At 38.5% G+C, this 17757-nt stretch overlaps 1 protein-coding gene across 1 annotated transcript in view; it reads right to left on the minus strand.

Annotated features, from left to right (window-relative positions):
* The window catches only part of CDH20 (cadherin 20), a 49503-nt gene extending 32903 nt beyond the window's left edge, over positions 1–16600 (minus strand). Inside the window, exons 1-2 of the mRNA XM_031552768.1 lie at positions 16469–16600; positions 1615–1982 (exon numbers count right to left, since the gene is read on the minus strand). Of these exons, the coding sequence (XP_031408628.1) occupies positions 1615–1857 (243 nt within the window). The 5' untranslated portion in view covers positions 1858–1982; positions 16469–16600. The remainder of the gene's footprint in view (positions 1–1614; positions 1983–16468) is intronic.
* Positions 16601–17757: the final 1157 nt, after the last annotated feature.

The raw sequence follows: 17757 nt of genomic DNA on the forward strand, positions 1-17757 counted from the left end.
AGTAGAACTGAGTGGGAGCCAGCTCAAGAGAACTGCTGGATGTGCCATGTTTTTATGCTCCTAATACCACAAGTCTAAAGCAAAGAGGAGTTGAGTACTTCCAGTACTGCTTGTAGCTAAAATTCAGCTTACGGTGCAAGTCTGGATTCATTTCAGATGAAATTGAGTATGCAAAATAATGTGTTTGGTCATTGTTCCAAAGTTATAAGTTGCATGAAAATAAGAATTTCTTTAATCAGTAGAGATCTCAAGAACTGAAAAGTTAGGCACAGAGATGAATGAAGACAAATGTCTCATTTGATGGCAATCACTAGTAATTCCACTGCTATGGGAGGAAGGAAGGAGAACACATCTTGCTGTCAGTCACACAAGGATAAATTGGAAGGAGGTCCTTTGAAGCCAGTGCATTCATTTTGATTTATACCGTTATGACTGAAGGCACAATTTAACTCTGTGGATTTGTAAAACGATAAATGCAAGTCCAAAAGGTGCCTTTGGATTTGTGATTCATTTTTTTTCTGCAGACGGATAGCTTGGAAGGAAAGCAATGAAATCTGAAGGAATTGTTTTTTGGCATCACTTCTTCGCTTAATTTGTCATATCTACCTATATTTAGGCTGTGCTCATCAACTAGACATGTAAAATCTTATTTGCATCATTCAAACATTTCACTACTCTAACCCCCCCTGCTTTTCCCACATTTGTCACCTCGGTTTTAATGAAATGCAAACCTAGTGCTGCCCATAGGCCTTTGAATAGCTGGTCAATACTTTGATTAGCAGGTCAATATTTTAAATAGTTCAGAGTCTTTACAAATGTTGGGAAAGCAGACTAAGGAGGATGGATATAGCGAGGTAGATTGTGATGGCAGACATTACGGGCCTGACTTCCACCAGCATGTTCTTCGAGGAGCTGGAGTAAAGTAAATTCAAAATGCTGCCAGGTAGACAGGGTGAGCATAGCAGTCAATTTTACAAATGTTTGTACTGATGTATATATTCTTAGTGTGTAAGGGATCTGAAAATAGGACAGTTGTATTTAATAAGCTGTCCCTCTATCCTTCTACTTCTCTCTAGTCCACATAATTAACCTGGGGTCAAGCTGTGGTAAGAAAGAAAATACTCTGACCTCAGAGATTTGCAGAAAACAAAAACTGAAATGTCAGTTTTCAAGAGATATTGGCTATTTCATTTGATTGTGAATTTCATCTTCCAGCTGACTTGATCACAGACAGAAGCATGATCACAAACACTTCCTTTCCTTCCTAATCCTCCCGAGTCAATACAACCTTGCTTTGTCTTGACATTGAAGGAGTCCCTGGAAAGATCACTGCAGACTTTCTAACACTGCCTCAATTACAGCTGATGATGGTTACAGCGGATCTCTTTGAAATAGGCAAATATATTGACAGCACCTTGAAAAGGAAATTCTTCATGGCTAAAGGTGACACTGCTGAAAAGCTCTTAGGAGCTGAAGTGAAATTAATGTGAATAGATTCGTTGCCAGAAAGAAGGGAATAAAAATGCATTTAGAGAAACTTCCCATGTTTTGCCGTGGTCTGCATGTGCACAGATGCATGTACTCTACCAGACATCCTCCTGGGGCAGCTCTTACCTTCCCAACATAGAGAGGATCCGTTCCTGTGTATTCCTCCAGAACGAAGAACTGGTTCCACACCCAACTCCTCTTCATTCGCTGATGCAGCTTATCTGACAGGTTGTCTTCTGGCCCTTCAGTGAGGGGCCTGGCACTTCCTGACAGCACAGTTGTAGTTAGATCCATCAGTCCCCAAAAATACAAGGAGACTCCAAGTCCAAACAAGTTCTTTGCATTGCTCATTCTACCTGAAGTCCACATCCGTATTCTAGGGCTGACTTAAAAGTCAAAACACAGTATCTTAGGTCCCTTGAGAAGAAAGCAGGTCTTGTGTGTAGTCCTTTGAAATGTCCAAGAGAGATCCTGGTTCTGAGAAACACAGCCTCCTGTAAAGTTAAAGGAAATTCATAGCAGGATCTTATTTTTCCCAGGGTAAAAGAATTTCCTCAATAGGCAAATACACTATAAAATATTTAATCTTCAATATAAAAATATAATAACAGGATGCACACATTCTGAAACTATGAAGAGTATTACCATATAAGCTGCAGAACTGGAATCTCAGATAAAAGAATCACCAGGACTTAATCAGTAAGTAAGAGTTCTCTACTTTGCTAACTTAGTTGTAGTGTTTTTTTGTAGTGTTGACTGGCATGAGCTAAGTGCATACTCTTTAGCAATATTTATGACCAGAAGTCCTCAGAGAATATTTAATACTGCTCACTCTGGAAATTTATAATATCTGGCAAACACTTCCTGGCAACAGGTTTTTTTTGTTGTTGTTTGAAAACTATGCCATTATCATTACACACAGGTGCATGCAAACATGTCTACTTAAATACATACATTGCTGCATTACCAACCTTGAATTTCATTTCTAGCAGCTGCAAGTTATTTCTGGTTTTAATTATACTTTAAACCTTCCCCGCTGCTTGAATTCAGGTTTCACACACTGCTGCCTCCTCTCTGAGGAGCTGATCACTGCTACAGATGCAACATTTCTAGAATTTGAATGGTCAGTTAATCATTTTATAACCCACAAAAGGTTTCAGAGTGCTGACGGTCACATGCTATTGTGCGCTATGTCCTAACACATTTTTCCTCCACCAGGCTGAAAGACCCGTTTTGGCTGAGGAATGCTGACCTCTATCAGAGGACACTTTCTCATCAGTCTAGGATCTTTTGTAGTCATAAAGTCAGATGAGTTGGTGACCTCAGTCCAGGCTATGGATTGTAGCAACCCGTTCCTTCACTGTTCTGCTGTGTTTAATGATGTGATACTGCACTCAAATTACTCTTCCAAAAGACTCCACACATCCTCTATTTGACTAGTGTTGTTGCTGCTCTTTTTCAGAATTCTGTTCTCAATTCTCTTCAAGGCAAACGGATTCATTAGGAAAGGCATATTGGGCTCTGAGGCTTAAGAAAGTAACACACATTTCATTTTACTGCGGTTCCATAGTTAAGTCTTTTGCCTTAATTAATCGTCCTATCCCCTGGAAATAAAAAGTAGCAGGAGACAGCTGTCAAATATTCCTAATTGAAATTCTTAAAGTACTTCAATATTAGAAAAAGTATTATAAACATTTTTACCATAGTATTTAGAAGTGATGACTGAGACAATACAATGCTTTCAACAGAGAAGAGCATTAGAAAAAATTCTAGCATCCAAGTTGGTATAACTGGAGTCCTGTGACCCTTAGAAATCTCTACTTTCTGCAGAATTAGCAAATTAGAATTAATTCAAAAGATCATTGAAATCTGAAAGAGACAGATTAATTCTGAAATATATATCCTCAAGGAAAGTAAACTCAAAATAACTGTCTTAGATTGATTTCTACACAAATTGATGCTTCCAAATATAAAGCCCTGAAGGAATACAGTACTGCTAGCCAATAAAGTTGTGAAGCATAACAAACAACTAACAAGTCCTTACCTTGAAAGGTTTTAAACCTAGGGTTAGGTGCAACAAAGAAAAGATAAATTACAAACACAGAACATGGTAGATCTCTTCTAAGCACAACAACTTACAGAACTGCTAGGTGTTTAGGTATTAGCTATATAATATGTTGGGTTCACTGTTTGAGAAGGCAAATAGGGATTTATCTACATAGTACAAGCCTAGAAGGACCACAGAAAACTCTGTGTATTTGTCATTACATGAAGAAGCTGGCACCTGTGTGAGAGGCAGGGGTAAGGTTCTGCTTACTGGATGCTCACAGTCTAAGGAGTCCAACAGCAGTGCATGGAGTGCTTGCCTCTCTCTGTCCTGCAAATCCTTAGCTCCTGATGGCCAAATCACAAACAGTTCCTCTACCACTGAAGCTGAAGGAGTATTACACTATTTTTTTTTCTATCTCAGGTCCTTAGCTCATACTGAAAGAATGAAAAAGACCTTTGTAAACTTCTGGCCTGTGGTGCTGTTGATCTCTTTGGTGCTTCTTCTACTCAGCTTCACCTACTGTTGGTCCTTGGCTCTGCAAGGGATACTATTTTTCATGCAAGGTATTTCTCAGATACATAAAAAGCACTTACGTACATATAGGGCTTGAAAAGCACAGTAAAACCACTGGGTTTTTCAGAGGACTTGTGCAAATGGCTGCCTCACCAGCTGAGTGTGATGGATGAGTATGGAGTCACCTGGACTGTAGCTACGACAGTTGGCCAGGGTGATAGCCATATGCTCTGACTGTGCTGACTTGGTAGAGTCTCTAGCCTTATGTGGACCTTAGAGCTTTTTGCCACAGATTGATGACACAGGCATTGAGGCAGTCTGTTCTGCCTCAGGCAGGGTAGTTCTTTGCAGGAAGATCAAGGGAATCGGTCATACAGGAAGGCACTTGTTGGCATAACTGATAAAGACTTTTAATGGTCTCTTAATGGAATTTGTTCCTTGGAGCTCTCCAAAACAAGTTCTTAACTATACCTGCAAATATAGAATTGATGTACTTGTCCCCGTTATATAAAATACATTTTAGAAAGTCGTGTTTAATGGCTCAGCACAGGGATGGGCAAAGGATTTCAAAACAGTAAAAGGAGGGAAATCTTATTTTCTTTACTCATACACACAAAAAACTATTACTCCTAAGAAGATTGCATGACCACAACGTGCAGAGTGTATTTTATTTTTCAAGAAAAATTTAAACGTGTTTCAGAACCTAGTTTGTTACTCACAGTTGAGTACCCTATTGTAATAAGCTCAGCTGCATCTGTGCAGTTTAGATCCCTGACCCAAAGTGAACTCCTTGCTTGCCCCTTCTTTTGTGATGAATATGTGATTACCAGCTCAGTTTTTTTTCCAGCACTTGCCTTGAAGACATTGCTGAAAATCCTTTTCCTTGCCACTCAACAGTTACAAATATGGCTTTTGGCTTCATAAAGACCCATGAAGATCTAATTGAGCCCCATGCAACTGGTGGCCTATATATAACACAAAGGAACCATCTGATTGTTCTACATAAAAGAGTCACGAAGCACTTTCCACTTTTTCAAATACAAATCTCTCTTTTAGCACATAGTATGCAAGTAAAACAGGCATATTCCAAGTGTGAGATACTGTTCATTTTCCACTTTTAAAGGCTCCACCACCCCTCCATATTTGTACTGTAATTAAACTGTTCTTAATTGAATACCTAATTCTGGTCAAAGATGAAAAGGAAAAAGAAATATGCACCAGAACCAACTTCTAGCATTTCTTGCAAGTGACACAATTATCATGTTAATTCTGAAGAGAACAGCACTTCCAAAGAAAGGATAAAGATATTAATAGTTAGGATGACTATGTGAGCATGCAGAGAGTTCCACTGGGATTGAAATGTATTGTGCTCAATACATATTTACATAAATGCCAAGGGTTTTATAGTTAAAAAGCTGAAACTTGAAAAGGTTTACACGCACGCTTAGTGAATTTGCCATCTTGAGCAAGGAGTTCTCCCAGAAAGTCAATGGACTATTTGCATTCATAAAATTAATTACATGCTTACATCCTTTATCCCTGGTCTTTTAATGGATTTTGCTGTATGGACCTAGCACTTGTATAGAACACTGCAGAGGCTCCCATGCAGGCACATCCCCAGAGCAGAGGCAATTCATTTACAGGAGACATACTATAGTGAAAAATGGGTAAGAAAGAGGCAATCGCTTTTAAACTCCTTCCTCCGCTTTATCCATACATAAATATACAAATACGTGTCATATTTTTAATGCATGTATTTAAATGCTACCTGGCAGTACATATGCTGCAATAATAATATGTTAATGGAAAATTATTTCTGTGCTTAATGACACCTTTTTAAAGAGTTGTCCCCCATTATTTTGCTGAAAGAAACCAAACAACTCTTAACTCTAACCTAGTAAGAAGAAACTGAAGTTCAAAGAAAAGAATTCTTCAAATGAGCTATTTACTTTATTCCTTGAATTTCTTGTGACATTCTGAACCCCAGATGGGGATGTAAGTGCTGTTCAGTTTTTTCCCTCATCAAATATGTTATTCTTTTATGTTTTCACAGATTAATTCCTACATTTCCTGTACCCTTACTTGCTCACAGCTTTGTTGTCAGATGCCTTTGGAACAACCCTACATGAGCATCAGTCAGTAAGAAAGTGTAAGCTGTGTTCTTTGCTAGGCAAACATCGTGTAAAAGGTGGCTAGCACCAGCCTCTGAGACTACTCTCCTGCACTGAGATAGGTTCTAAAATCTCTATGACAATTTGCATATCCTGCATAATCCTGTCTCAATCCTGTGTATGTTTTATCCCTGGCCCAGGCCAGTCTTACTGTTATTATTAGCCCTTCTTATATTCACTAGACAAGTTCAATTTAAAAAGAAAAATCTAGAGGATTTTGTTACTGAATATAGACTAGGACTGAATATGTATTTTTGTTTTTACTTCATTTTATTGAGATCTTCATAAATACAATGAAACTTGACAACGTACCATATGGTGCATAAACATTAACTCACAATACAATCCATTGTCATAAAATTACATCCACAGACCAGTCAACGGTCTCTCCTGGGACACATCAGTGAACTCATTTTACTCAAGATCTGAAGTGCTTCAAAGCTACAGAGTGCAGGCAGAGCAAAAAATCCCACAGAATGACAGGGAATCCCATCGTATAAATCCCAGCCCTATCGTTACAGGCTCATAAAAAGATCAAAAAGAATGAAACATGCACACAATCACAAAGCAAATGTTTCTAAATAAAATGATGCTGATAACTTACATCAGGTGAAGATCTGATATGCAGCTTTTACTCAGTGGGAGGTACTGTAAATACTGTAGTAAAAGAGCAGGAGAGAAGGAAGATAGGATTTCAAAAGCTGGTCTAATTGACTCTACTGAAGTCAGCCTCAATAGGAACAAATGAGGCACTGCAAATACATTGGAAAATCCAAATAAATGCCAGATAAAACAACCTCTGTCCTATAAAGGATATGTAAAAACGTATAAAATGTATGAAATCATACTAAGGTTCCATTATGAATACAATATTCACTTTAGTTCACACAGTCTTCTGACTACTTTTGACACCCTGTCAAGAAAAAACGTATGCAAGCAACAAGAAATGGTTACTTGATGTTCATACCCTCTCAAGCAGGTAACATTTTTAAATATAGGAACTTCTGTTGAAGTGTGACCTTTTTTGCTTGCTAAGCAGCTGTACCAGAAGCCATTGCTCAGACCTGTCCCAAAGCTTCCAAGCAATAAAAGAAAAATCTATTGTTTTTTGTCGAAGAATGAGAGGACTGGGTGAGAATGGTGGAATTTCCCACATTTTCAAAAAAGAAGGAGAAGGAGAGGTCAGGTGTAATGTAAAGTGATGGTGCCTGTTACAGAGCTAGTGTAGAGAAGAAGAGACGGCAATGCTGGGTGAGTCTGCCCTCCCTTCTGAATACTGCAGTGCCCACCCAATCTCTGCAAGCTGTGAGGCCAGCAGGGACATCGCGTAGGGGTACGACTTGGTGCTCTAGCCAGTGGAGTACTTATGGCCAGAGTAGGACCTACTCACAACTGTTACAATCCTGACAAAAAAAATATCAGAAGTCCGTTCCTTCTTGCTTTATTTTATTTTCATTTACTTCCTTCTACCCCTGTCTCTCCTTTTCCAGGTCCTGAGTGGATTCTAACCTGATCTCTCATTCCCCTGCAATGGGATAAAACCCATTTCTGCTGCACGCCTAGAATGCATTTTGAAGCTGGAGTGTCCCTGCCTGTGTTGCATGGTGGCTGTGGTAGCAAATCATTTCCTTAAGCTACTAAACATCGCACTTTGGGTATGCAAGTCCTCAGAATATGACAGATTTCCAAGTAGCAATGAAAACTGGGCTCTTTCTTATCCCGGAGCTACTGGATAAATGATAAGGCTCACTGATACCTGCTAAGTGCTGAAGATGGAAAAAAGCGTTATCTCCTATCTGGAGACAGATAAGAGTAGCAGCTGTCTGTCTGAAGCAGATAGAAGTCTCTCAGGTATATATTTTTACTCATGCATGATGATTGAAAGTAATGATAGGTCAGAGCCAATGTGCTGTCACTGGTGAAGACAACTTCCTAGATTCATTACGACCATGTTCCTTATTAGCTTGGTATTTCATACAACATTTTGACACATTAAAACTGGACCAAAACATCTCACATCCAAGAGTAGCTGCTGAGGGCAAAGAATTGAATGGGGTATTTTTATTTCCAGCCAGAAAACAATATTTAGCCATTTCTCAAAATAAGTGTATATACTCACTGCATTTGTTTGTTTGTTTGTTTGTTTTTTAAACTTGAAATTGTCTCTGTATTCATTTAGAAAGAAGCTTCAGAATAGCTGCACGTGCTGTAAGAAGTGAACATTTTTCCTCTAATTCATATTTCTTGAGTATGACATTGTTTCAGCTGTTCAACACTGGCATCTGTACCTTGTCTTGACTACACAGATTTCCCTGTCTGAACATGAAGACATGCTACAAACCAAGAGGATGAACATTTCCATGCCAACTTTTAGCTGCTATCTATGAAATGAAACCAGCAAAAGAAACAGAAGACTTACAGCCTTTTTCTATCTGAACTGTTAGTGCTACCTTGTTCTTATCACAGCTTTAAAGTGTTTCTAGAAATATAGAATATGTGTGCCTGGCCTTCACAGGACACTTTCAGGCTGAAAGAATGAAGAAGGAATAAAGATCTGCTGACCTCATTTGCTCCACATCTGTTTAATATGGTAAGAATAATGTTCATAAAATCTGAAAAACAACCTCATACACTTTGCATGCCAACTTCTAGATTTTGGTATTCAAAGTCAGTTGTTGCAGTCTCCACAGGGAGTGTACGAGAGGTATTAACTAACTGACCCGTGAAAATGTGACATGCACAAAGAGTACCTCTTAAGAAAATGATTCCATTATCTACTTTCTGTCTTCCTCATAATCCACTGCTGGGAGATGTTCCCAGGTTTCCCAACCCCCTTCCCCTGTCAGAAGCGGAGTATTCTAGATGGATTAGTTCCTCTGTCTGGGTTTCTTAATGGTTAAGATCTAGTATTTAATAGAATATAAGATTTCCTAGGATTTGTCATGATGGTAAACTCTTGGCTTGGTAGTTTGTTGCAGGTGAGTCTTTCAGAGGAATCTCCAAAAGCCAATGATCCAACCGTCTTAAAATTCAACACCAAACAGTAATAGCAGATTTTGTAAGAGCTAAGGTATTCTTGGCCATAACACTTATCCTTCTACTATCTGATGTAATTGAGTTGTCGGCCTTCTCAGGATCTTTCATATCTGGCTTGAGTCTAGATTCCCAAATAAATTTGTTTACACAATGAAATAATCTGTCACTCCATCAATATCGTAAAATGCAGAGATCCCAAGGACTGCTACATTTCTGCCTACTCCATAGGAATTAGCAAGTACAATAGGGAAGAGACTCCAATTAATGACCCCACCGAAGAAAGGTTGAGAAGTTAATCTCTTTGGTCAAGTGATCATTTTGCTGTCCCACAGCAGTAATGGTGTTTAACTGGTATGCCAAGGCAGATAGAAGAAGCCCAGATTATTGTGTACAGCAAGGAGTTAGAGGGAAAGGACACAGCCATAATAAACCAGGTTTTGTTGTTGTCTTGCTCTTGACATGTTTGTTAATAGCCACACAGGATAGTTTTATCCATAGAAATTGCAAGGACCATCCCACTGCCTGTGGTCTAATGGTGCACACCAGTGCAAACTCTGAGTATGGACCTGAAAGTAGTCTATGGTTTCCATTTGCTATTCTTCACTGGTGGTCACCAGCAGGTTCCTTTTAATATCTAAGCATAATACCTTCTTTTTAAATGCAGAGACATCAACCAGGATATGAAGAATTGTTGATCCTGGCCACAGCATATAAGTACAGAAAGACTCTTCTGCCAACAACTGCATGAGATATCAAGTCCCATTTCTCCTACTGTGGGCAGTTGCTTACTGTGCTCTCTCAAATAATTTAATGATTCTTTCTTAATTCTCAAGAATTCAGGCAAAGAGTTGTTAATATAATCAAAGGAGAGCAAGAAAATGCAGAAAGTGTATGAAAGAAAACCAAATAAAATGTATTGCAGAAGAACTTCTCAAACGTTCTTTGCTTTGTTTCTAGCTCGTGTGTGCATTGCAGCATAGGTAGTTTTATTTATTTCTATTCTAACTTATTTGTGGATCTACATTTTTTATTCAGTACTGCACTGTATTTTTTCAAGACATGAGGATATCCCTTCCAAACCAGACCTCTGCTCTGAATGTTGAGATCTTTGCCTTTGGAAATTGCCAATAACTGCTAGTTCCAAGTAGTTAAAGTTCCCCGCAGTATTCTTTGGATGTGATAGCTCAGAAGCAAAGGAAATTCTGACAAAAGAAACTTGGCATCAGAATAGCTGTAATTAATAGAAGTAAAGAGGATTACAGCAAGAAGCTGGAGGGATAGCACTTCCCAAGTGAAAATGGAGTAGGCTTCTAGTCTGGAACAAGTGAAATGCTAACTGCAGAAAGTGTGAGAAAAGGAGGGAAAGTGGAATTTTTCTTACATATTGATTTATGAATTGCTGGGAAATGTTTGAAACTTGAAAGACAAGTGCATTCAAACTTAAACAACTTGTCTGAAAGACAGATGCTCAAGAAAACTTTGCTTCCAGATGAAGATGAAACATCCATCCTTGATATCACTGTTTCTTCCTCTTTGTGGTTGAAATCTAATTAATTCAATATTTTGTATTTGAAATTTCAGACAGGGGAAGGAAGAAAAGTGGAAAATAAAGAGAAATGAGAATAAGCACCAATGCTTTTAGAGGTCAATAGTATGACAGTCTGCTTGATACATCATCTTTAGTTAATAACGATGAAAAAGAAGGCTGTACTGTTATGAGGTGCTGTAAAGGTGAGAATTCTTTTCTGACCCTTGTGAATGGTTTAGGCACTGAAGTATGAGTTTTATTTTCTTCCTTTTGACTGAAGAATTATTTCTCTAAATATCTAGCAGTGTAAATATCCTCTTCAATTTCTTCCAATTTTTCCAACCATCACTCCATCTTCTCTTTTAAAGTCTGGGAGAAGCACAAAGAAAAATATGTTTTCGCTCCATCAGCATAGCTCAATCTTGGCCAAAGCCTGATCTAGTGCCCAGTGAAAAATTGATGGGATATCTAGATATTATGTTTGCTTCCTCTCAGGCTGCATAACCTACTTGCCAAATCAATCAAGTCCACACAGAATTTACCCCCAGGTACTTCAGAAACTAGCTAGAGCAATAGTCAAAACATTAGTGATTATCTTCATAAGCTTATAGAAGATGAGTGAGTTACTAGAGGACTGAAAGTAAAAGAAGTCTATCTACATTTAAAGTGAGGTGAGAGGAATGGGGCCATTGGGGATTAAACAGTAAATTATAGATTCTTCAGCTTAACTTCAGTATTTGGAAATTTACTGGAGCAACCAACCAGCTTTTTAGTATCTAGAGGATAGGGTGGTAAGAAACAGTGAATATGGATTTGTGAAGAACACGCTGACAACAAGCAAACCTGATCTCCCTTGCTTTGATAAAATAACTAGCCTAGCAGATGCAAGATGAGACAAACACAACACTTTCTGACTTCTGTAAGATATTTTACAAAGCTCTACAATTCACTGTCAAAAGCAAGATGGGGCAATATGGCCCAGGTGAAATAAGAGTAAGACAGACTGGAGAATAACTCAAAGAGTAGATACCATAGCTCAGTGTCTCAGCTAATGGGAGACAACACCAAATGACCATGCCAGACTCTGTTTCATGTCCAGGACTATTCATTTATACTAAGTACTTATACTAACACCTTGGATGATGCAGTACAGTTGTAAAATGTGAGGATGACATCAGGCTGGGAGAGGCTGTAAGCACTTGGGAAGATGGGGCTAGAATTAAAAATGATCCTGATAAACTGAAGAAAGTGAAAGAAATCAATATGAGAAAATTCAATAAGGGCAAATTGAAAACACAAGTCTTAGAATGGCTAAATCAAATGCCCAGGAATATGGAAGTGAATAATAGCCTAGGAATCAGCACTGTAAGAAAAAAGCTGACTACAAACTGAATAGGAGCCAGAGCTTCAATGCATAGGTTGTGGTGAAGGAGGAAAATGCTGCTCTGCACTGTACCAACAGTGTACCGTGTGTCTTGTGTGTGTTGTGTATGTGAAGCACTTATACTGGCATCCTCAGCACAGAAAAGCAGTACATCACAGCTTAAAGAAGATGCAGCCAGATTCCCAAACTAATCTCAGCAAGATAGCAAGAAATTTGAACAACATTTGGGAAAAACAGGACTTGTGAAAAGGTTTAAAATCTGTATATGCTGAGTCGAGAAAAAGAAGATCAGATTTTCTTAACAAGTGTAATAAGAGTGGTGATCTACTCATTTTCTTAGTTTCCAGGGGCTGCTGAAGGTGCAGTAAGGCTACTTGGAAGCAAGAAGAACTCAGGTTACAAGCAAATCAAACTTTTAGTATCAAGTGGGTGAAGTATTGGAGGAGACAACTGACAGAAACAGTGAAATCTGCACTTTTGTAGCTTTTAAAATAAGGTTAGCTAATAGGCTACTAGAAGCTGTTCTGGTGACTTTTGATCTTTCATCAGAAGCAAAAGACAGAAGGAAGTTAGGAAAGTCCTATATTTCTATGACCCCAAAACATATAAAATCACATCTTACAATGTAAAAAAAAAAAAGAAAAAGTTTGAGTTCTCATTTTGTCTTAGTCTTCTCCTTTGGGTCTTTTCACCCTTTTGCTTCCTCCTGTTACACTGAATCCATGTGTGCTGTGAATTGCCTCTACTGTGCAAGTGCTCAAATAAACCAGTTTACTAAGTGGTAGAAGCATGGCTGATACTTTTAAGCATATGTGAACATAATAAATGAACCTTAGGATGCTTGGTGCTTCTTGTGACCATTAGAAAATATATGAAGAAAAAAATCTCAATCATCATGAGAAATTGGTCTTTCCAGGAGGGGAGATGACCAGAAGGTGCTTATCTGTGATTGCTGTACAGTGGGGTTGTCTGGGAACAGTGCATTCACCCTAATGGCACTTCTGTAACAACAGTGGGAGCATGACAGGTAGATCAGATCCAGTCTTGTATGCCTAAATGTCATTTTTTAAGATTATCTCTGAGGTTGTACCCTCATTCTCTGTATTTTTGTGTTATAGAGTATCCTGTAATCCCTACAACTGCACAAAGACTATAATTTTATTTCATAAAATGATCATCAAATAATGTTGTATTGATTCAGAAGGGGCTTCTGTTTCTGTATATGCTAACTGAAGCTTTATGAAAGCTCAAGTTAATATAAAAATGGTAGCTAGGCAGAACTTCCCATAGCTTGTAAAAGACCATTCTTTCAAAAAAAGACCATTGCCTTTCAAATCCCTATATAAGAAAAACTACCCACGCACTTTTCTTATTGATTCCTGTCTCAGAATACAGTTTCACAGTCGAAGTATTCAAGTGAAAATAATTAACTGATCCTTCCTGGTAAGTGCAACACATTTCCAGTAAAATAAAGTGACTCCATCATAACTTGTTCAACATTATAGGACACAGTAAGTAATGCACATTTTGCATTAGCTCAGGCACAGAAGACCAGAGCTATCTCTGCATTTTAAAAATGATCAGAGCTTACTGTAATAGTATATGTTCTTTCTCACCTCCTATAAGCTCACTTTTCTGTTTGTCTAAATTCACTTACAGCTGGCACTGATTCACTTCTGGCCTATGCAGTCTTACTTAGCAACACTCTACATTGTTGCATTCAACCTTGGATGTGCACATTTCAAAAGCAAGAAAAGTGCTTTTCCTTGCATAAGACTGTATTTTCTCTAAAAGACTCTGGCCTAGCCTCTAGATTTGTACAGACTTTGCATAGGACAAATCTCACTTGCTTTGCTCATTTGCACCCTTCAGCATACACAGGTGAATGGAAACATGAAGATATGATCTCAGGTTCTGCACAGGCACAGAAAAGAATTACAGTTCCTAACTGTACACTTTGTAGGCAGCTTTGACATTCAGATGGCAGAGTTAAATGTTTATGTTATATCATTTGTGCCCATTAGCCTATTAATTGTCTCATTAGCAACAATGAATAACTGCAGGCACAAAATAGGTCTAAAGAAATGAAAATTTTATTCAGGTGCTATTTATATTACTGTGACATAATTTGGAATGGAAGTGCAATATAAATTCACAGTATTACCTGTCAAAAATCTATCATATCTTCTCCAGCCACTAAAACATCTTTCCTCCAAGAAATACTTTTCCTGCCAATCACATGATAATAAGCAAAATAGAGCTTAAATGGAATTTTCTGCTTTTTAACGTCAGAATGATCTCCACTTGCATAATAGGAGGGGATTGGATTTCTTAATATTTCATTCACCTAAAATAAAAGAGTATAATATAATAAAATAAAATATACTATACAGTAATATAATGCAATATAATATGACACATATGGAAATGCATGGTGTCCACTTTCCTCACAAGATAGGACATGCTCCTGAATACGCATAGTTTTGTGATCCCAGGAAGGGCAAACCCAACTCATATGCAGCTTACATCCATAGCTACTTGCACAGTTCCAAGTCACTTTTAAGTCCAGGGTTTGAATCACACTGAAGTAATTATCAGATTTGATTAAGATCTGTTGCTGCTAATTTCTAGATAAATATTGAAGGCGGAGTAATAAACCAATGAATGTGACTGGCTTGGGAAGCCACAGTGAAAAGTTATGTTTTTAGGAACATATAAATAGGAGAGAGCTATCTTGCAAAACCTGAATAGGGAAAGCATTGCAGGCTGCTGGAGTGACGTGGAAACATGGCCGTCTGAGCTGTCCTATCTCTGCACAGAGACAGTTTCAAGCAAAACTGTTCAAAGCTGGAAGAGAGTTTTCTCCTTGTTCCTTGGTTTGTCTATGGCACCCTCTATACTCCCTGCATCTTCAACCTGCTCCAGCGGGCATAGGCTCCCAGAAGGACCCCTTCCATAGCCATTTTGATGAGGAACTCTCTTGCTACTGCCCTGGGCAGAGGGCAGGCACCCTGCTCTGGCCTATGGAGGTCTCAGGGTCCCCCTGTGACAGCATCACCACAACACGTGGGGCAGGCAGCTGGCTAGGCAGCTGGAGAGGCGGCCTTGACTAAGCAGAACAATTACTGCTTCTTGTCCTGTACCACATGAGGGAAGAGGAAAGTGCAAATTTCCTTGTGTGAAGGAATCCTGCTGTTCTGCTTGTGAAGGTTTTCACCTGTTACTGCAACCTTCCTTAAAAGACACAGGAGACTTTCTCTGATGACAGTCCCCAAACTCCACTAATTTCGGTCAGTGCAGTCTGTAGCCGTAGTCCCTAACCATTTTGCTATGAAGGAAAATTGAATAAACTACAAGAAATGTGAACAGTGATTTGGAAAGAAATATGTCAAGGATGATAAAACTTTTGATTTCTGGCTTAACATTCACTCAGTATTTCAGGAGTAGCTGTAGCGCCTGTCCAATGCTATTAATTAGCATAACTGAGCTTCATTCACTGTAACTATTCTTTTCAAACACATATATTGTTATTTATTCCCTATTTTGTTTTCCCACAAGGCACATTTCAAAACAGCATGTGCTGTTTCTGACGCAATACCATATCAATCTGATTATATCGTACATAATGAAATATGCCCTAAGATAGAGCACTGCAAGATATTTATTTAGAAGGACACCTTTGATGTTATGCGAACTAAGGAAATCTTTAAATTCTACTGAAATAAAAGTGAAAGTTGGTGTCACTGTAATCAATCTTGATCCACTGCACAAGTCAGAGCTCTCTACAAGTGCAATTCTAATCTACTTCCAAACACAAGCTTCCAACTAGACAGCCAAGACAGGCGGATTAGCTCTTTGAACAGGAATTTTCAAATAGAAACATATGGGTCTTATGCCTATTTAACAAATCAACTTTTCAATTAGAAGAGTTTTACAACTTGTTTAAGAACAACACGCCCATGTCACTGTCACCATCACTCTTAAGTAATGAATGGGTTTAAAATTAGAGCCTCCTTGAACAGACTTTTGAGGAGCAAATAATGGAAGTATTCCTGAGCAATTAATATGGATACCAATGACTACAACAGACAGCTACTTAATATTTCTCAAGAACTGCTTTAGACAACTTGTCTAGATCCTGGAGAACACAGCAGATGCATTTGTTTCTTACCAACACAAAAATACAACGCTTCTTGGAACTTCCCTGTTTTCAAGCAATCCACCATATTCAACAAGAAGCTGTAAGGAAAACATAGGTTATAGCAAAGAGAAAAAGAAATAGTAGTGTTACAACATACCTTTCACTACGTTTGCACTTCTCTGCACTCCTGTCATTTGCTACAGCAGCTCAGCTTATCACTGCCTTTCCCTCGTACGCTCCTGGGCAGCACAACAAGCACTTCGGCAGCTGTGTTCTCTTTAATACAATCGACTCTAAAGAAAAAGTTTCATTTATATTATAGCGTGTGGTAATTCTCAAGGAAAAAATAGACATCACCCCAAACCAATCAGAATATTATTTGTCCGAAGAACTAGCCTCTTTCTCAACTGATGCACTAGTATGTGAATGAGGCCAGTTATCCATGAGGTGAGGTATACAGAAGCCATTCATTCAAAAAGATGTCGAGAGAACATAAGCTATGTGGGTGGATGGTGGGAACAATAGCAAACATTACATGTTGAGGTGGCTGGGAATGAATAATGCATGTGTTGGGGAAACAGTTGCCCCATTCTGGCGTGGGGAGGATGGAAAGCGTGGGTGTGGGAGGTGATTTCCTGATCAAGTTAGCATTTCCAATTAAAATCATCATCTGCCTAGACCCAGAAGACACAGTATGACGATGAAACAATGCATATATATCCGATGGGGAACCAGTTACTGCTTTATGGACCCACAAAGAAAACTGCTCAGATGCAAAAATAATATTTTATGTAGACAGGCAGGCAGACATACAAAAATGAAACCAAAAGACCAAGAGAAATGTTAACAGACTACGTGGTCTTTTGATCTATATTGTTTAGATATGCTATATAAACGAATGCTTCATCTCAGCTGAACCATCCTTTCAAATTATTGTTAATTAAGTAATAATCCCTGAGAAATCTGTCATTACCAACAGTTAAGAACTGGTTTATTATGTTCGCCCCAGGCTATTAATGCTCAGACACAATGGCCACTAATTGCAGTAAAAACTAATTTCCCTAGAAAGACACATGCATCTTCTAACTATCCGACAGCATATTTTTGTTCTAAAACTTTACTTTTAACTCGTGTAACTGAAGCATTGATCAGTCAGAAATTCTTTAATCATCCCTCAAAGAAATCACCATTAACAAAAAGAAGGCAGATTTTCATTAGTGCTGTATGTTCTTAAATTTCTCTTGCAGACAACAACAACGACAGGGGTTATAATCCCTATAGACAATACATCAGCTCCAAATCCAGCAAAGCCAGCAAAAGCATTTTCAATCAGTGCAATGAGCTTTGGATCAGTCCCAACAATTCCTTTAAAAATAAGGGAGGGTGGGAGGGGGGAGTGCCTGTTATTTCCTAGGTTCACATTATAGCTCTTCTTCTGTAACAAAT

The sequence above is a fragment of the Meleagris gallopavo genome, chromosome 3 (assembly GCF_000146605.3).
Source record: "Meleagris gallopavo isolate NT-WF06-2002-E0010 breed Aviagen turkey brand Nicholas breeding stock chromosome 3, Turkey_5.1, whole genome shotgun sequence".
In the NCBI taxonomy this organism is placed as follows: Eukaryota; Metazoa; Chordata; class Aves; order Galliformes; family Phasianidae; genus Meleagris; species Meleagris gallopavo.